Consider the following 19,949-nt stretch of genomic DNA (forward strand, 5'->3'; position numbering starts at 1 on the left):
TTTCTCTCTTTGTCAAGTTCCTGCCTCCCACATAGCCGACTGTGACAATTACATCATTTTCCTTTATAAGAGAGTCACGGTAGAGACAGATAGTAAACACGAGGAAAGAAAACATCATCAAAACAACTCTCTGCTGTAAAGGTTAAACCAGCCAACGCATCTCATGTGTTTCTCCAGCATTTCTTCCATCAGGTCTCTGCCCTCCTGTTCATCATCCCTGCTCTCTAAAGAGTTGTAAATATTTCAAAACCTTCTTTGGCTGAAGGGCTGAGTAAAGGTCAAGTTATTTCATGCAAAGAGGAACGTTAAAAGGGAAATTTTTTCATTCAGTTAAGCTCCGAAACTCAGTAATTGCCTCTGTAATTAGGCTTTCAGCACCGCCTATCAAAGCTGATGTTTTAGTCATGATTTCACTCGCTGTAATATTTTTCAGATTGTGTTCAGTGGGAATCATTAATGAAGAGAGTGCACCGCTGCTGATGACATGAGGATTTGTGAGTCTCACCTTCTCTGTGGTCCGGTTCGGTGCCTCCGGTGGGGCCATTATTGGCCGATAAGCCAGACTTTCTGTGGCCTTGAGTTTGCCTGCTGATGCAGCACTGATTAGAGCAGCCATCTTTTGTTTGATTTCCTGCTGCCGGGCCAAAAGCTCACGTTGTTCCTTCTCCGTCCGACACCATAGCTGCCACTCATTTAGACATCGCCGTAGCAACCGCCTTCGGTCACTTTCAGCAGCCAGCTGGCACTGTCTGGAGGAAGATACGGATGTGATCATATTTCTTGCCCTCAATTACTGCTGGGTCACTGCACCCTGGATATAAATGCTTCTCAGTCAATGAGTGACCTGTTGAGATACTCTCAATTAATAGTTTGATTTTAGATTTTGGTAGAAGGGGAGGGCATCGATGATACAATAAGAGCTACTTTAATGTTTACAATCTCTGGTTCTTGCCTGCTTTCGGTTCGCAGTGCTTCCTCTGTTCTTGCCACCTCGCGCTGCTTTCGTTCTGCCCACACCACCGCTCGCCACGCCCGCCATGCTTTTAGCTGCCTCTTCCAGTCATAGAGAGCCTTGGCCTTACCCATACGTAGCCTTCGGTCCAGCACGACTGAATACCACCCAGAGAAATGCCTTTGCAGACACTAAACCATATACACAAATTCATGCGAAACATAAATTCACATATATAATAGCAACAAGGTTGCTATTATATATGTATACAATATAATAGCAACAAGAACACACGCCATTCCAGATGATTTGACCAGTTGTGGTCAGAAGTTTATGAACAGTCATCATGGGCATAAATGTCATAGTAATTTTGGGCTTTTAATGATTCCTTGAACTGTCCTCCTCCTTCAATATTCCATCCACTTTGTGTAATGTACCAGTGACACTGGCAGCAAAGCAGTCTCAGAGCATGATACTACTGCCACCATGCTCGACAGCTGGTACAGTGTTGTTAGGTTTGTTATTGGGGCCAACCAGCCTAATCTTTGCCTTGTCTGACCATAAAAGCTTTCTCCAGGCCAAGACACTGGCATTCCAGCACTTTCCAGTTCAGAGCAGGCTTGAGACTTGGTGGTCTCTGAATATCCTAACCAATTTCCTCTTATTTGAGAGTGACAGTTTGGGTCTTATTTCAGAAACTGGGGACACATCTGAATAACTTGTACGTATGTACAACTGTATGAACTGATCTGGAAATCTGCAGTTGTTTAGAAATGGTTCCAAGTGACCTTTGACAATTTATGTAAATATATTTTCTTCTTAGATTTTTCCCGAGTTCCTTGGCCAGTATTGGCCAGTTCAGTGAGTGTTGTCAAACAAATCCTTTTTACTCTGTGAAAAAGAAACTACCAGTTGTAGCCAATTATTATCACTAATGGAAAGTTAATAGGCTCTGGTCTTGTCAAGTTTACCAATAAAAATGTCTGCTGTACAGTCAATCCACCAAGACCAGTTCAAAGGAATCAGTGAAAGCCCAATACTACCATGACATTCACTCCCATGACGAGTGTATGCAAACTTCTTAACACAACTGAATCTACAGTATTTACACAAACATACTTAGCTTCCAGGTACCAACCTTAAGGTTGTTAATGTGAACCTTTCTTTGAATCATTTGTTCTTGATACAGTCGCTTAGCGTCCTCATGCTGTTGTTTAATGAGAGGTGTTGGAGCTGAATGGAGGTTTCTGGCTGTGATCTGCACTTCTGCTCTTCCTCTCTCTCTGTACATTAATATATAAAACATAATGGCAATTTTCTTTATGTGGCACATTTCATTATACATAAACCTAATGTGCATAACACAGAAGATACAAACATAAAAACCTGTGTGCCTTAAGGCACCCCGTGTAAATGTAAGAAATGGTACTGGTATGCTAAATATCACACTATAGTTTGCATCCAAACATTATGTCCCATTTGACCTCTGACCTCAAGAAAGCACTGTCATGAATGAGATACTGTAGTATCATTTTATGTAATAAGGTCAAATCTCATGTCCAAATCCAAATAAACATCCATGGTGCTGCCCTTATCTGATTTTGACTGCAATACAAACTTCTTAAAGTATATTTAAAAAGAACAAATAAAGCAAAAATGAATATATACAAAATATAACACCATTCCTCTAAAGGGGCTTCATGTTGTTTATGAAATGGTCAGAAATAACTGAAAGATGCATGGACACCTGTCCAAGAGGATATCAGACTTCGTGCCTGTACATGGAGTGATCACTTTCTTACATGGATAGTTGCACAGAAAAGGCCCAATCTGAGCCACACAGACCCAGACTACTAATCAACAACAACCTGTTCAATACTCAAACCTCTAAGTTCCATATAACCATTATTATATTTTTGGTTTCTGTACAAATACCTGAAACACTAATGGTGTTGCTATATAGGCTAATGTTTGGCTACTATATGTTTTATAGTAGCCAAACATTAGCCTTGCCAGCTAACATGAGACTGTTAGCACAATGATGCTAATTGGGATAAAATCTTCTATTTTTTGTGGTACTTTTTCTTAGTTTCATATATTGTGTCATTTTGTAGTTCATAGAGAATGTGTGGTCTCTTTCTAAACACTTCACCTCCCATAATCCTTCAAGTCTCAGCTCTCTTGTTAATTCCTTAAATGGCTTTTTAGTTTGTCAGTATTATTAACTGTAGACAAAAAAATCATTAATATGATATAGTGACAGCATCGCAGATATAAAGATTTCTGTTTATTTCCATGTTGTGACACTTGCTGACTGCTGTCCACGAGGAATATTTAAAGTTATGACACATTTCCTGTGGTAAAGAAAGGCCTTACACTCATAGTGAGAGCATGATTTACAACGCAGCTTTATCTTTGCTCACCAGACTGATATGGCTGATCACAGCTCTCCTTGTCAACAGGTTACCACTAATCCATTCTCTCCACCAGGAAGGAAGGTGAAGCAAGCCAGATCACAAACAATGTGATCTGCTAGGTGATAAATCGGCTTGTTGTAACCTTTTCCTACCTCCGTCGAACAGTCTGTTCCAGGCCTCTCCTCTCTTCCATCTGCCGCCTCAGCCTCACCATCTCCTGCTGAACCATCTCCTCCTGCCTGCGTTTCTCCTGCCTTTTCCTCATCTGCTCCTCTTGTTCCCTCTTCTTCGCCTCCTCTCTGGCAGCTCGTAGGACATCCCTCTCTCTCTGCTGCCTCTGTCTCTCAGCCTCCCGTTGGGCCCTGTTTTCTCGCACCTGCATTGGAATTGAGCAGCATTTTGTACAATTGCAAACATCACACGAACACACGTCATTCCAGATGATTTGCTCAGCGACATGCATCACAACAGCAACAGCCAAACCTTCAGCATTCGCATCTCTTGATACGGACTACCTGTTGGTGTCGGGCTTCCATGGTAACGATCGGGTCTCTAAATCTTTTTCTGGTTTGATGAGCATCAAGTGCCAAATCCTCCATCATCCTGGAGTCCAACAGCTCCTGCTCCATGAGGTCTTGTAGGAAGCCTTTGACAGCTGACTGCTCTTCTTCCTCGACAAGGCAGTTATAGAGTTCTAAGTATTTTTGGAAAAGAAATATGACAACTGAAGTACTTGTAAAAGACTGTACTTCACATTATTGATGACCATTTTTCAACATTTCGAGCTTTAATATTAATTTCCTTCTATCTTGGAAACCAGTGCTTTTAATTCCTTGCACAATACTTGTAAGATTAATGGTGTGATGCCCAAGTCAGGCAACATTTTGTCCAATGGTACTGTAATGCAGACTGAAATAGTACTGTGCAAAAGTCTTCAGCCACCTTTATATTTTCTTTATATTTTGCAGGAAATGTGAATTAATTTATCATAAAATGTGCATGCAGTATAAAATGCAAAAACAGTTTGTACAATCCTAATGAACTGAATGCTTGAAAGTCAATATTTGGTACGAACACCTTGATTCGTCAACACAGCCTGAACTCTGTTAGGCAGTTTTCTTCTAATTTCTTAAAGTAGTGTTCAGGAATAGCTCTCCAGGTTTCTTAAAAGACATTCAAAGCTCTTCTTTAGATGCTGGCTACCTTTTCTTCTGTTCTCTGTCAAGATGATCTCACACTGCCTCAATAATGTTGAGATCCATGCTCTGGGAAGGCCAATCCATGACTGACAATGTTCCATCGTGTGTTTTTCTTGCTGCCGGTCAAATGCATTCCAGATGGCGTTGCAATGGTGGATCAAAATTTGATCCTATTTTTCTGAGGTCATAATTCCATCAATTTTTACAAGACCCCTAACACCACTGGTAAAATACAGCCCCAAATCATGACAGAACATAAAACATGTTTAACACATAAATGTTGCACCTCTCTCCTGACCTACTCCATATATTTTGATGATTTGAACCAAAATTTTCAAACTTGGAATCATCACTCCATCAAACCTGTTGCCACTGATTTTCAGTCCAGTTCTAGTGTACTTTGATATACGTTTATATAGAAAAACATTGAGACTTGGAGAACTATTGGTCACTTTAAAAAACTACAAGAAAGTATGGTTCTTTGGAAGCTTAATAATAAAAATAAATGAGCGGTGGCCTTTGCACAGTACTGCATACTGATTGTTTTGAATACTCTTATAAAGCCTAGCATTTAGAGGCCATTTGAAGCAATATAAAACCCACACTGAATTTTGAATGAGCCTTTCATAATCATGAGTAAATCTTCTAGAGGTCACTGTTTCTTTAAAGGTGTTCTGTACCGCCTCGTCCATCAGGGCCACAGGTCTAATGGAGAAGGTCTTAATAAATAATGAGTTTTGGGTTATTTCATCAGGTAATATTTTATACCATCAAAGTTGTTGTAGTTTAAAGCAGCAGGCACAGCACTAGCTGATGCAGCTGTGCCCGTCCTCTCAGCAGAGCACATCAGGTCATCTTCATCCTCCAACTCCAACTCCAGCCGCAGCTTATTACTCAGCCAGTCACCTAAAAGGGCCTGAGCTGCAACAAACAACAGGCCATATATCATCATCCCTCTTGCTGTACTCTATGTGGTTATATAGATAGCATTTCTACACAGACAGGTTATTTATTATTATTTATTATAAGGCACCTACCTTCACTGTAAGCCTCATCATGATCTCTCAGCTGTTCAGTGCTTTGCAATGGTACAGCTAGGCTGCTGATTCCTGAATGAGGTTTTTTGTGTGAGAAGACTTCCGACACAGCAAACTCTGAGGCCATCTCCACTCGCTGAGGTCAGGGAAAGGACACACACATGCAAAGCTGAAGTTAACAATTTCGTCACACAATTCCCAAACCCCCAAAGACATTCAACTCAATAATAAATAAAAAATATATATAACTGAGCACACACATTTCTTACCTTCTTCCACTGATCAATATCACCTTTCTTTACGTGAATCTGAAAGAAAGATTAGTGTAAGCTAATATTCTCTGTAAGAAACACCAAAGAGCTCTCACACACAAAAAAATGCTGGCCTCATGGTCACCTTTGAGTGCTTAAAAATGCCTAGACAGGCTCAGAGACACTTTGAGCTGCGGTGGCAGTCTGCAAATTGGAGGCTGAGCCAAGGGCCTAAAGTCTGCGGATTATTTCACAGCAAAGCTTAGCCACTGCTTCAAATCAGCAGGTTAGTTCAAAATCATTTCTCACACGTCCAAAAGTCTGTGCCATTGCTAGCTTGCCTGCAAGCATGTGAGTATCAGAGATAGGGCCGGGTGACATTTCTGAACGGGCCCCTGACATGAGCCACGAGTTTATACACGGTAATAACACAGATATGCTTTTCCTTCTTTATTATTCAAAGAGCATTTAGCCAAATTATTTCCCTCTCTCAGGGATATTACTGGGGAAAACAGATGCAGTATAGCGTTCAGTTTAGGACAGTCTATGAATTTACACGAATCCAAAGACTAGACTTACCTTGTTTGCCGAGCCAACTCTTCTCCACCTAAACAGGTCAGAATTGTGACCTGGAAATGCCATAATCACCTGATACAGCACTGCACCTTAATATGATGTAATCCCAGTTATCACGTTGGTGTCTTTTCTTTACTAAAATTGTGCGCGAAGCGCAACAGTCAACGTTTTTCAATTTCTATCGTCAAAATATGCTTAAACGTTATTAGAAAAAGTGCTCGAAAACCTAAAAGTGGTAAGCATAACTCTCGTCGAGTTACTGTTATGGTGGATTCTGGGTAATGGAGTAAATTGGCTTTCTTTTTTGGATGACTGTTCCACAAATTAAGATTTTCAGGACTACGTTTCCCACAAGACTGTAGCTGGGGGTTCAGCGTCTTGGGTCACCATAGCAACTTTGATAGGTCCTTCAGTGAGAACTGAAATTCATTAAAAGAATAATGATAACGAACATGTATTAATAAAGTAGTTAAATACTTTGCTTCTAATTAAAGTCTTTCAACAAATTAATGTAAAATGTTTAATTATTAGAATGTTTAATTCAATTTAAAAAAAATATAATTATAATTTAAAGAGCTTTTCCTACATGGAGTGCCACCTATAACGCCACAATTGAATGTTTTGAGAAGAAAAAAAAGGTTCTTGAGATGACCCGAACTTTTTTTTAAGCGGTGCCTTCGCCGTTGATGACGACATATTCCTGCGACTTGTAGTTCCTGTCAGCCCATGAGGTTTTGTTGGTTTGATTTTCAGCGTTTCTCACGTAAACAAGCATCCCTGTGAGTGTGTAGGTTTCATCCAAGTGTCGGACTTAGAGCGGTAAATATTCCAAATACACGTGAGTGGGAAGGCTAGCTAGCTACGTGGCTAAGTCAAAACCAATAACACTCGTACTATTTCAGCTGTTGGAGGGAGTCCTTTTAGCGCTTCGACTGGAGTTTTTGCTATGGCTGGGAGCAGGATGCAACTGGAGCTGTCCCGCGTGGTTCAGGGAAGAAGTCGGCTGGGTGTCCTGAAGGGACTGGGCAGGACGGGGCAGCATTCACTGGAGATCCCGGGGTGTCTGCTGTACACACACTTTGGCACCGTTCCCCACCTCACTCAGGACACACTGCACACGCTGATCAGTCTCCCCTCTGTCACTCAGATCACTTTGTCCCACATGTAAGCTGTCCCATTATGGAAACGCCAAAGCACGCACAGTGATCTCCTTTTATTTTTCAAATCTAAACCACATCTCAACCATTCTCCTTCTAGAGCTGAGCACCAGGAGGTGCTGGAGGAGTTTAAGGATGGATTCAGAAAATTCGCAGGTAAAAATTTACATTTTTCATAATTTCCTCTTTCTCTCTTTCCTTTCAGCATGTTTATCTTACAGAGAGTAATGAGAGCAGAAGAAGAAGAGGACGACAGGTGTTCAAACAAGACACCATTAATTACGCTTAAATTATGATGACACCAGAGCTTATCCAATGTATTCATATGTATTCAGTATTGATTAATAGGTAATCTATCATCATTTCTTGTTTTTCTTTTTTTTTTACCTAACTGGATATTATGAAGTGTTGCAGAGGGGTTGACTGATTATCTGCCGTTCTGATTATTGAAGCTGATATTCAGACTTTTTCCATTTATCACTATTATTATTGTTGTTTGTTATTAGATTTATGGCACAATAAATTAATTTAGCACATCTGACGAGTCACATATTTAACCATACAGGAGACTACTGATCCACAGGTGGGTGTAGAGTAGTGGATTTGTTATTGGAGCAGCTCCAGAGTGGCATATTACACGTTAACAAAAGAAAAATAAATCCATATAGAGAAGAGAGGTCATGGTTAGCTTGAACAGATATCCAGACATTCTCTTTCAGGATGTTTTGGTAGGCAGCAGAATTCCTCTTTCTATTTACCACAGCAAGTCTTCCAGGTCCTGAGGCAGCAAAGCAGCTCCAGACCATCACACTACCACCACCATATTTTACTGTTGGTATGATCTTTCTTTTCTGAAATGCTGTCTTACTTTTACCTCAGATTTAATGGGACACACAATTTTCCAAAAAGTTCAATTTTTGTCTCATCACCCCACAGAGTGTTTTACAAAAAGTCTTGTTTATCATCAAGTTGTTTTTCGTCAACACTGAGATGAGCTTTTATGTTCCTTCTCCTGCTCAGCAGTGGTTTTTGTCTTGGAACTCTGCCATGAAGGCCATTTTTGCCCAGTTTCTTTCTTATGGTGGAGTGATGAACACTGACGCTAACTGAGACAAGTGAGGCCTTCAGTTCTTTGCAAGTTGTTCAGGGATACTTGTGACATATTGGATGGGTCGTCGCTGCACTCTTGAGTTAATTTTGGTCAGCCGGCCACTTCTGGGAAGGTTCACCACTGTTCCATGATTTCAGCATTTGTGGATAATGTCTCGCACTGTGGTTTGCTGGAGTCCAACAGCTTTAGAAATGACTTGATAACCTTTTGCAGGCTGATAGATTGCAGTTAAAATTTGTTTTTTATTTGTTTTCTTGGATCGTGGGATGATTTTGAGGATTTTTTTTGCTTCACTCCACTTTCTCATACAGGTCCTATTTAAGTGATTTCTCAATTGAGTATGGGTGTGGCTAGAGAAATTGGGGGGAGGGGATAACGCTTCCTCCTTCATAATAAACACATTCATTTAGACATGTGTGGATAAATTCAGTCTGAGCTCCTCTAGAAGTACAGTAATGAAAGCAAATGTGCAGCATTTTGGTGAGTGTGCCATGCTTACCAACCATATAAACCTTTAAAAAATGGCAACTGCATTTTTATTTTAATACACTGAAAATTATTTAGTCTCCCGTTTAGGGAAGCTAAAATGCCAGAGTGGTGTGATGGGTAGGTGTAAATAAAGAAGCTGTAAATTTGAAAGCAAAAATGTGTTGCTGTGGACGTGGCCTGGGCTTCACCCAGCCTCAGGCAGCCACTTTAAGAAAATTAGACATGTTACCACGATATCATCACTTGGAATAAACTATCATTGATTACTACTGCCTCTGCCTCTGAAGCCCCTGAAGGGACAAGCAGTGATTGAATAGCCTTTGCTGCTATTAGACAGTTTTGTTTTCTCACCTTCTGATCCTCTGCAGCGGCTGGGTTTGCTGATAAGGACACAGCTCGTTCCTCTCTCAGTCGTCACATTAACATGCAGAGTCGAAGCGCCTCGCTCTGTCACCTGGCTTCACGCTCGACCCTCTTAACTCCTTTGCTGCTGTGAGTGATGCAGTTACGTCTGGTTTCAGGTCTTCATGATACTGTGCTCTACTGCTCCCTTCACGACCCTGCCACGCACAGCCCGACGGGTTACACTACCAACAAGGTGACATTGCTCACGCTGTGGTAAACTAAAGGCCCTGGTGACTTTACCGCTGGGTGCGATCACAGGTGAAATGGGTTTCTCACATATTTTTGCTTTGTTATTAGACGGTGTCAGTGTGGGGCAGCGGTGGGCGGATAGAACTAACGGTGGCCAAGTTCATGGCTTTTCAGAAGACCGTACAGCCAGACTGGTACCAGAGCATGTGCGACGGAGAGACCTGGCAGAACAGCGCTTCTCGCAAACGGGTCAGAAAGTCGGTGGATCGGACTCTCGCTCATTTGGACGAGTGTTTGCTGGTGCACCAAAAATCAAAGGTACACAGTGAACACACACTTTATCAGCCGCTGAGCACGCTTGCATCTGCGAGTGAGTCATGCATCGCACAGACACACAAGACAAAGATTGATGTTAGTGCAGTTGTGACAGGGGCTGCTGTGCATCTGTACTACAGCTGGAAGCTCAGTGAGATTAGGATGAATTCATTATCAGTGGGTATCTACACTATCAGCAGGTGTGTGATGGTGCAGCATTAAGCATGACTAATAGAATAGTCTGCTTTGCTTTCTTTTGATTGCAGTCAAAGAGTGGCTCATTCCATGAGAGGGTGGACTGAGTAAAAAGGATTAATATGAAGAGGTGCGGGGGAACTGTCGTGACTCGTGCATATGACATCTTTGCTCTTTTACGCCTCAGTGGATAATAGATTAAAAAAAAGCAATGTTCTCCTCTAGCCCTAGGACATATTAGTGTTTTTTTTTCTATGCTTATATATGTTCTGTAAGTCTTTGCTAATTGCTTGTAAATTTATAAGCTGTTTCCTCACCTGAACGCAAACCAAATGTTCCTTGAGACAATAAACTGAGAGTTTGGAGTCACATTAAGCAGAGAGGACTGACAGCATTCTGCAGGTAATTCATGACATGGGTGCTACGGGGACTGTCTTAGCTCCTCGTGACTTGCAGTCAAATTTGTGCCTTGAATGTACAAACTTGCAGATGGGCTCTGGCAAGATTAAAGCCTTTAATTTATTTATTTTTGCAGCTGCAAATCTTGTCAAGGACCGTGCATGCCCATGAAAATCTAGATTTTGATCTCTTGGCTCCTTCTTTCTTTTGTCATTTTGGAGTGTTTTGGCAGTTTCTAGTCCCCTCGCTGTCTGTCATTTCTAGGAATTGGAGGGAGTGGAGGTGTTTGGTGTGGTGGAAGGAGGCGACATCCTGGAAGAGAGAGTACGCTCTGCCAGAGAGACCGCCAAGAGGCCCGTGGCAGGATTCTGCCTGGACGGCCTCCAGACGGGCTCCATGGACCAAACTCTGAGGACCCAGCTCATCACTGCTATGATCAAGGAGCTGCCTGAGGACAAACCCAGGTTTGCCTTCTCGTGGCTACGTGACCTTTGTGAATTGATTACAGCTCAAACAGTTTTTCCCATCATTGAATTGGAAAGCATTCACCGAACACAGTCAGGCAGGACCAAACAGAAAGAGCAATAGTGGGGCTAAACAAACGAGCCCTCTCTGCTGCTGTTTTTCATTTTGTGCCACCAGGACAATTTCTTCCACGCTGTGCATTTATCTAGCAGTTGGAGATCTGACTTTTGAAGCTTTGTGTCTACACAGAATCTCACTGCAGGGCAACAACTAGTCATTATTTTCAGCATCAATAATTGTTTTCATTACTACTGAAAAATGCCCATTACCATGGAATAGTCATGTTTACTCGGTCAAATATTTAATTTAGGATTTCCACTGGCAACAAGATAAAACTAAATAGAAGAGTGGAAATGGACAACAACAACCGACTGTACTGATTTTATTTGTGAACGTCTTGAAGAGGCAATCCACGTTTTTGTCACAGGGGAACACATTAAGTCTTATTTAACTGACAGATCGATTAGCTGCTCATTCATTTCTGATAAATGTAGCAATTAATGTGTAAAGACGTTATAATTCAGAGGCTGAGAAGCCGCATTTGATGTATTCTGCAAAATCAATTAATTGTCCTGCTTGATTAATTATAAGTGAAAACCCAGCAGCTCTGCCTCGCCCCCACCCCCTCCGCAATCTCCAACCGCTCATTATCTCAGCTCGACCTTAAAGTGCTGGTGTCATTTAATTTTCATCCGTTGCGCTGCTCTTTATTACATTTCTTCTTTGCTGAGACAGTTTTTTTGGGTCACTTTTATAAGACAAAATGCACACATTCAAAAAGGAAAAAGGAGAAAAGTATTTTTTAAGTTGGAAAATCCACGTCCGCATTTCCTTTTACAATTCTAAGAGCATGATACACAGTCACTGCCACTTTATTAGATACATCATTAATTTAATTAAAGGGGAAAAGGTTAAAAACTCATTAGCAGCTATTTTGATAAGGAGTTTATTGTGACCTCGGTTGAAGATTGGCTCCTAAATACAATGTACGTTTTGTCCTGTTGGATAATTAATTTAGATCAGTTTGGACAGATAATCATTTGTCTCAGACACATCTTTCTATGCAGCTTAAAACATGGCAGACTACAGTCCCTTTAGAGACTTCGGGGGGGTGTTCCTCCACACTGAATCATCCTTTAGGAGTTTACTCTCTGGAGATCATGTCACATGAGCCCACCTCTCTGGGAGGGGATGGAGGAGCTCTGCTCGTGGCTTAAAGAGTGGAGCTACACAGAGCTACTGTAATCAGAAATGAGAGGTCTGTGATCAGGAGCTTCCCTAAGTTGGCTTGTTAACAGGCTCATCTGGAACACCATAGGGCAGCATCCCCGCTGGTTTTTCTGGCTGTTAGAGAAGCAGCTTCCTACCAGAAAGTGGAGAGGAGTCATTATCGAATGCTAAATTCGCCTTGACCTTGATGCCTGGAGGCAGAGAGTCAGGAGGAGCCCGGGAAATGGGGAAGGCAACAACGAGCCAACCAACACTCCAGAGAAGAAGCGTGCTGCTGGTGTTTGTGAAAGGCTTTTGTCTGCCAGTAATATGTTGTTGACATTTTGCATCAACGTTTCATTTATTGAGTGTTCAGGCTATTGATTTTTGGTGTCTTTGTGCGCGTTTGTGTGTGCGTGTGACTCTCAGACTCCTGCACGGTGTGGGACGACCTGATGAGGTGCTGGCGTGCGTCGAGGCCGGCGTGGACCTGTTTGAGAGTTTTTTCCCCTTCCTGGCGACGGAGCGAGGCTGCGCTCTCTCCTTCGGCTTTGACATTTCCACGGACCCAGAGCGCGCAGGTAGAGCGCCCCCTGCAGGTGTGGTGAAGAGCTGTGCTGAGACGTAGTTAGCACTTTTAGACCTCCTCACATTTATCAGCTGAAGTTGTGTCATTACAGCCAGTAAAATTAAACTGAAGTGAAAAGAAAGTTCACTTCATTAGTAGTTTTTGTGCACACATATAAATCTATAAGCTCTTTATGTTTCATGCATGCAGCCCCTCAGGACCGAACTCCATGAATAAAACATCTTATTTTATTGTTAATAATTCCATAGTTTTGCCTTTCACTTGTATTCCAGCATGAACCCTGAATACACATTAGTGATAAACAGAATAGTGGATTAAAGAGGTATGACCAGAGCAGTGTGAAAAGATTAAAAGGATATAAATATAGTGGATTTCATGTATGAAAAAGTATTAGTGTTAATTCTTTAGAAAAGGGAACAGACGCTACTTTGATGTCTTAAATGGCACCGAGTCTGAGTTAACTGATAAAACAGAAGTGATGATTAAATATGCTCTAGCAGATTTGTTAATTTCCATAGGAGGAGCCTTTGATGGTGAGTTAAAAAAGGATGGAGTTAATGTTCCTGGTTCTTAAACAAACGGACGAAGGGCTTTCATCTCACAGTGATGCCGTTATCTAATTTTAATTTGGTGAGAAACGAGGCTGACGGCTGCTGCGGCCGGTTTTCAAGTAATGAATAGAAATTAAGTGTTACTTGTGATCATTGACATCTGATGTGCGTATGATGGCTTGTAACTTATGCTTTTGTTTGTGTTTGTGTGTATTGTAGAAGCACAAAATCACTTACAAGCAGAAATGCAGTTCATGATGGGTGAAATGGTATCAAACTGATAGCAGAGTTACAGCCATCCTGATCGCTATCCCCAGTGAGAATCTACAGGAGCCTTGGCGCTCCTTGTACCCTAGTAAGAAGTTGTATTAAACTCATCTGACAGAGGGGAGTTTGGGATCTGGCGCTATGCAGTGCCAGACAGCATTAATCGATTCTGCACATGGAGCATAATGGAGTTCAGTGAAGGTGTCGGACCCTTAGAGAAATTCTAATTCACCATTCAGCCAATTACACAGCCCCGTGGGAGGTATGTCAACACCCTCGCTTCCCAGTTAAGGTTCTTTTAGATGTGTCAGAGCATATGCTAATTCACCCGTTCCTCCCTTGTCACCCACTTAAAGTATTCATCTGTCACACGGCTTCTTTCCCTATTTTTAGAAGCCCCTCCAATCTTTTTATGTGTCCTCACTGCTATTTCTGCCACTTTAAGGCAGGATAACTGCTTATCTGAGACAAAGCTAAGGAGATTTTAGCGTATGAAAACGATCACGCCATAGAAATGTGTAATTTAAGGTAAAAACAGCTTGCACAGCTTGTGTGTCTGCTAATTGCAGCTAAATTTGTTTGGCTCTAAGCTGTTCCTTGTAAAAGCTAACTAGCGCAGCTTATCAGCTTGGCGGTAATGACGTCGCTGCTGCCTCTGACTTATAGTGCTTAAACTAACTTCAGATCATATAAATTTAAATGTTTGTAAAGATGAACTCATTGACCTGGCTCATTAGTTCAAATAGATGAGAGTACACATTTTAGATGTGTTTTACACGCAGCAGTGTGAGATGCAGTTCTGCGTTTCCTCTCTTATGGTTTTATGAAGGGCCTGTGACAATGATAGCCTTCGAACTCCAGTCTCTTTCTTCTTAGATCCAGTTTGTGTTGTTGCTGCTTTTTTTCTTTGTGCAAAAGTGAAAGTTACTTCTCGCTTCTTGATGTTTTATTAGCTTTGGTCAAGCTTCATTCCATCCAGTTTTATTCTGAAGCTTATCACCTCCCCTTTTAAGCTCCACACAGACACCATGATAATTTTCGTTTTCTGCTTTGTTTATGCACTTTGTTGCTCTCTGCATCACCTCTCTTGGGTTCCACTAAACCCATTATGCTCTTCTCTTACCGTTTAATCTCTATCTTTAATAACAGACATTGCTATGGATCACTTTTTTTTCTTCTTCTTCTCCAGCAAACCCTCCAGTCTTCCTTGTATCTTTTGTCTGTTTCTGGCTAGAGATCTGGTCCTTCTTTAAACAACAGCCCTCTTATTAAAAACCGCTCTTCTTCAACAAGAGTTACCATTCAAAGCCTATGAAACTACAGTACTGTGCGGAAGTCATGAGCCGCCCCTCATTTTTTATGTTTTGTTTGGAAAATGTGAAATGGGTGGAAATATTTATTGAGACGTGAAATAAACTGAACGGGTGGAAATAAAGTATAAAGAGCACAACTGATAGTATTGCATTGTGAGTTTTCCTATCTACGTTTTCCAGACGGTATTCCATGGCAGATTTAAAGCTGATGGTACTTTTCAGCTTTCATTTTTCCAGCAATTTTGACAAGAGCCCCAACAGCAATGGTTGAAATAGAGCCGTAAACCTTGACAGAGCCTGAAACGTGTTTCAAAGATGAATGTAGACACTCAATATTGTCTGCCGAGCTCCTCCATACATATATATGGATGACAAATTTTGATTCATCACTCCATAAGTCCTGTGCTCACTGATTCTTGTGTAATTTGGCATACCTCTGTCTCTTCTCCATGTTTCCTTTCCTTAATGATGGCTTCTTGATAGCCACTCTGCCACTGAGACATTTCTGATGAGACAATTTTTGAAGGAGACACCACACAGCATACTGAGATTTGAGGTTGAGTTAATAGGTCTTTGGGAATCACTTCACTAATGCCCAAAGAAAAACCCTAAAAGATCCTCAGAAAGCCTCGAGAACTATTGCTAAAGACCATTTAAAAAAATACAAGAAAGTCCGGGTCCGTGGAAGACTGAGTACTGTAGATTGTGCAGGTTGCCAATGAAGGTTTTGTTTTATGATTTGGTAAAGGCTGTCTCAGTTAGCTCTAGTTCTGCCTATGTTACTCTGCTGTATGTTGGGTGTTTGTTGTTTATTAGCAGCTACACACATAAATGCCTCAGTTTGTCTGTTAGTTCTGCTTCTCACTTTGCTATTGTTGATAATATCAGTATAGGTAATATTATGCATCTGGATGGCCAATATTGTAAAAAAAATTGCATCTTAATGTTTGAGTCAGCTGTGTATTTAGCCTACACCCCCACCCCCCTTTGCATTAATGACTTCAATCACTCATGCTGCAGCCACAATTGGAGCCAATGCCATTTTCAACAGTGACTGTGGATGTTATATTCAAATAGTGGGGGAAAAAAAAAGGATGTATAAGTGTTAGCTGCGGTGATACGTGTTTGATTATTGCTGTCATACTGCAATGGGACATGCCATTTGGCCAGGGATCTATGCTGGGATTTATACGATGCATGCATGTTTTGGCAGTGTTGGAGTTGAACGAAGAGAAGGCGACAGCAGGGGAGAGCCAGCAGAATGGCGATCTTAATCGTCATGATCAAACACAGATGACACCCTTTGAGATGAACCTCAAAGAGAAAAGGTTCGTAGCAGCTATTGTAATACCCCAGTGGGTTTTCTAAGTAGCAGTGTTTGCAAGTTCTTTTCTTTCATGTGTTTGCTGAAGACCTAATTTACATTTATAATGCCTGTTCATGAATTCTACTTAAACTCAAACTGTGTTTGAACTTCTGCCCAGGTATCAGGACGACTTTAGGCCGCTGGTGGAGGGGTGTGGCTGTTACTGCTGTAAGAACCACCAGAGGGCGTACCTGTACCACCTGCTGGTGACCAATGAGCTACTGGCTGGAGTTCTACTCATGATCCACAACACAGCCCACTATCACGGCTTCTTCGGGGCCTTAAGAGAAGCGTTGGCCACCGATAAACTGGATGTACTCAAGAAACGAGTACTTGGGGATGGAGGCCTGCAGACAGAGAGAAAAGAGTAAGATGGATGGAAGCCAATAGATGCGAGAGGGAATGAGCTGAGGGACTAAGGGGGAGAGATCTTCTTCAGTGGAGTGAGATGGCCAGAGGCAATCATAAGTACTATCTTGTTCTGCCAAGTCCGGTCACACGACGAACTGAACTGTCCTTGAGAATGACACACTCCATATGCTGCCATCTCTTTGCTTTAAAGAAGAAGATGAAAGGAGAAAGGAGCACACAGAAAACTTTTTGATGTTTGTGCCTTGGGTTTGTGTCCTAGTCTATTGATCTGAGCAGACGAGGCTGCGTCAGGGTTCAGCGGCTGAGGGAAGAAAAGGCGCTTAATATGAGGTCAGAAGGAACCTGCATAAAACATATAGTGAGGATGGATGGTGGTGGACTATTGATGACGACTGAAACCTTAATGTGGGCTGATTGTAGGTCGGCAGATGACTAATGTCCTCTGAACTCAGTGACATAGAAGCACAGACCAGAGGGAGAACCAAACGAGTGTGATCAATTGTTAGCGGGGAGACATTAATAAATGCCACTGTTTCTCCTGTTATATGTGAACAGGTCATGTGTAAAATATGATTCCAGGAAGGCTTTGTTTTTGTCATTTCATACCTTACTGATCAGTCCTAATCAAACATTTTCTATTTGTTTACGTGCATCATGAATATTTATAATGTTGCAGTTGGATACCTCCTCTCAAACGTGTGGAGATTGACTTCTTGTCGTTTTCAACCTCACTGCCTAACCAGCGTCTATGTTGAGATGATGCTTTGCATTAAAGAGGACTCCGGCGAGCTCTGGCTAGCTGGAGTTTTAGACTGACAGCTCCCCCCATTCGTGCTGCTGAGAGAGGATAAAGATCAGATAAAGATACGGGGCTCTGCTGCCTCCCCTGCCATGGTGGAGGGGGCTTTTTTTTCTTCTTTTTTTGTGAAGGTGAAGGGATGTAATTGACTGCCAGACCATGCACACGTCTGTTGGGGGGGGCAGACTTGCAGAGAGGAGACTGTGACAGATTTATGTAACAGTAATGAGGATTTTATTTACATTGTGGATTACCTTAACTGCATCCAGCGTTATGAACGAGTGGGCCGAAGGATTTGCTGTCATCAGTTGGTGGGCATAAATGCAAAAGGCCCAAAGACATAAAAGGGGCTGAAAAAAGATGAAAAGATGGGTGAAGGCCAAAACAAGCAATGACCTTCAGCCTAGGTTTATTTTGAGGTTTAATGGGATGGCAGCAGACAAACTATTGAAGAGAAGGTTGTAAAGTCAATTCCCCTGGTTAGTTGGTAAAAATAGGAAATGAATTAAATGGCTGTTGCCCTCATTTCCCTGGAAAACTGCTGTATAGATATTGATATCTTGTATTCAAACAATCACAGTAGAAGTAGAAGGAAGCTAACAAAAAAGCAGTTTACTTATGTAATGTGCTTTTTTTTTTCTCCCGCACAACAAGTCAACCCTTGCTTAATACGCACTAATTACAAACCCAAGATTTCATCTGCACTAATTAAGCCCTATTGAGGCTGTTACCGTTGATTGTTGAGTGAATTTTCCTTTAATGAATCCAGACCCCAGCCGATCTTTCATTTTCTTGCCCTGGTTTACTTATTAAGCTTGTGACCTCCAGAAGTGGAACATAAGTGATTGCAGTAATGATAAGATGCAGCACAATAAATAGGAATATAAATAGGAGCGTAGCAGTCGAGTTTAAACATAACAGCTTGAATGTGTTAAGTGGAGAAAATGAAGGTGTAAAAGTGGGAACGGTTTGTGAATTTGGAGCATGTTTAATATCATTTACATTAACACGGGTTCACACAAGGCTGCACTCTGTCCTTCAGAATATGCATAAGAAATGAGTAATACAGTCCTTGTGAAAAACGGAGTGTTCATAGGGATTTTTTTACAGTCCTGTGAATGAACTAAAGTACACCTCATGATTTAGTAGCTGGTAGAAGCACCGTTAGCAGTAATAACTTGAATTGTTTTCTGTTTGACTTTATCAGTTTCCCGCATCTTTGTGGAGGAATTTTGGCCGGCTCTTTTTTTCCTTTTCTTTTTTTTCTTTTGCTTTTTACAACGTTGCTTCAGTTCGTTGAGGTTTGCAGGCTTTTATTTACACACAGCTTTGTTCATTTCTCACCACAGCATTTCAGTCACGTTGAGGTATGGACCGCAGCACTTTTTATTCTTTTACTTTTAAGCCATTCTGTTGTAGATTCGTGCTGTGTTTGGGATCATTGTCCTGTTCTATGACCCACTTTCAGCCACAGTTTAGATGTCTGACCGACAGCCTCACACTGTATTATTTTGATATGCAGAGGAGTTAATGATCGAGTCTGCAAGGTGCCCGGGTTTTTTTCCCCAAACACAGTGGTCTGAATAGTCCAGATCAGCAAACTGCCAAGACTTCTCCTTTTATAGAGGCGCTCACACTTGCTGATGATGAGTTAAGAAAATGATCTCAATTATTAACACCTGGCTGCTACTGACCCTCTTAATTCCTATAGAAGCAGTAAAGATGTGTATTAAAGTTGGTAATTCAGTTGCAGTGGATTGTTATTAACTACAGGATCTGCTGTATGATTCTGATTTTGTCTCTGCATGGATGAGCACCAGCGATCATCAGTGAACTTTTACATCCATACATCCCCAGCAGGTCTCTGGGGTCATGTGATCAGGCTCTGCTGGCTGTGGGAACGTTTTGCATCAGTGTGCTCCCCAGACTCTGGAGCTTTCTCCCTCTGAGCCTGAGATCTTCAATAAGCAGCTGAAAACTACTCGCCTTTTTAAACTTGCTTTTGGGTAACTATTTGTTGTCGTGTTTTTAAAAAATGCTATAAATTAAAGTTTTACTTTACTTACTGTGGGTCTCTTTTAGTGGAAAATATGGTGCTGCATAGTCAAACACTGAGGGATGAGCTGGTGTTTGGGCATGTTGCTTTAAAGCGAGGTTTTGGTTTTCGCCAACTCTTGGCAAAGTTATTACAATTTATGTAAATTTATTACAGCTTATCTTAAATGTTGACTGGTGCTGTTTTAAACTGGCTATGCTGCAAAGAAGC

At 41.6% G+C, this 19,949-nt stretch overlaps 2 protein-coding genes across 5 annotated transcripts in view; one reads left to right on the plus strand and one right to left on the minus strand.

The window, feature by feature from the left end:
* ccdc191 (coiled-coil domain containing 191) overlaps nt 1–6,806 on the minus strand; it is a 15,490-nt gene extending 8,684 nt beyond the window's left edge. Inside the window, exons 1-9 of the mRNA XM_005722805.2 lie at nt 6,436–6,806; nt 5,875–5,913; nt 5,606–5,741; nt 5,337–5,489; nt 3,885–4,063; nt 3,522–3,745; nt 2,091–2,235; nt 953–1,143; nt 506–749 (exon numbers count right to left, since the gene is read on the minus strand). Of these exons, the coding sequence (XP_005722862.1) occupies nt 506–749; nt 953–1,143; nt 2,091–2,235; nt 3,522–3,745; nt 3,885–4,063; nt 5,337–5,489; nt 5,606–5,741; nt 5,875–5,913; nt 6,436–6,498 (1,374 nt within the window). The 5' untranslated portion in view covers nt 6,499–6,806. The remainder of the gene's footprint in view (nt 1–505; nt 750–952; nt 1,144–2,090; nt 2,236–3,521; nt 3,746–3,884; nt 4,064–5,336; nt 5,490–5,605; nt 5,742–5,874; nt 5,914–6,435) is intronic.
* A 238-nt stretch (nt 6,807–7,044) lies between these two features.
* On the plus strand, nt 7,045–18,221 carry qtrt2 (queuine tRNA-ribosyltransferase accessory subunit 2). 4 transcript variants are annotated; one of them, XM_005722662.1, is made up of 9 exons: nt 7,045–7,251; nt 7,335–7,596; nt 7,690–7,745; nt 9,711–9,787; nt 9,892–10,101; nt 10,957–11,156; nt 12,856–13,025; nt 16,360–16,474; nt 16,631–18,221. In XM_005722662.1, exons 2-9 carry the CDS (start codon nt 7,379–7,381, stop codon nt 16,881–16,883), a joined length of 1,299 nt encoding a protein of 432 aa, XP_005722719.1. In that variant the 5' UTR covers nt 7,045–7,251; nt 7,335–7,378; the 3' UTR covers nt 16,884–18,221. The 4 variants fall into 4 exon arrangements, with proteins under 4 accessions (XP_005722719.1, XP_005722720.1, XP_013771285.1 ...); XM_005722663.1 differs by having other exon boundaries at nt 7,045–7,172; XM_013915831.1 differs by having other exon boundaries at nt 7,045–7,596.
* The last annotated feature ends 1,728 nt before the right edge of the window (nt 18,222–19,949 follow it).

This window comes from Pundamilia nyererei, unplaced genomic scaffold (genome assembly GCF_000239375.1).
Source record: "Pundamilia nyererei isolate P.nyererei 1_Seehausen unplaced genomic scaffold, PunNye1.0 scaffold00007, whole genome shotgun sequence".
NCBI lineage: Eukaryota > Metazoa > Chordata > Actinopteri > Cichliformes > Cichlidae > Pundamilia > Pundamilia nyererei.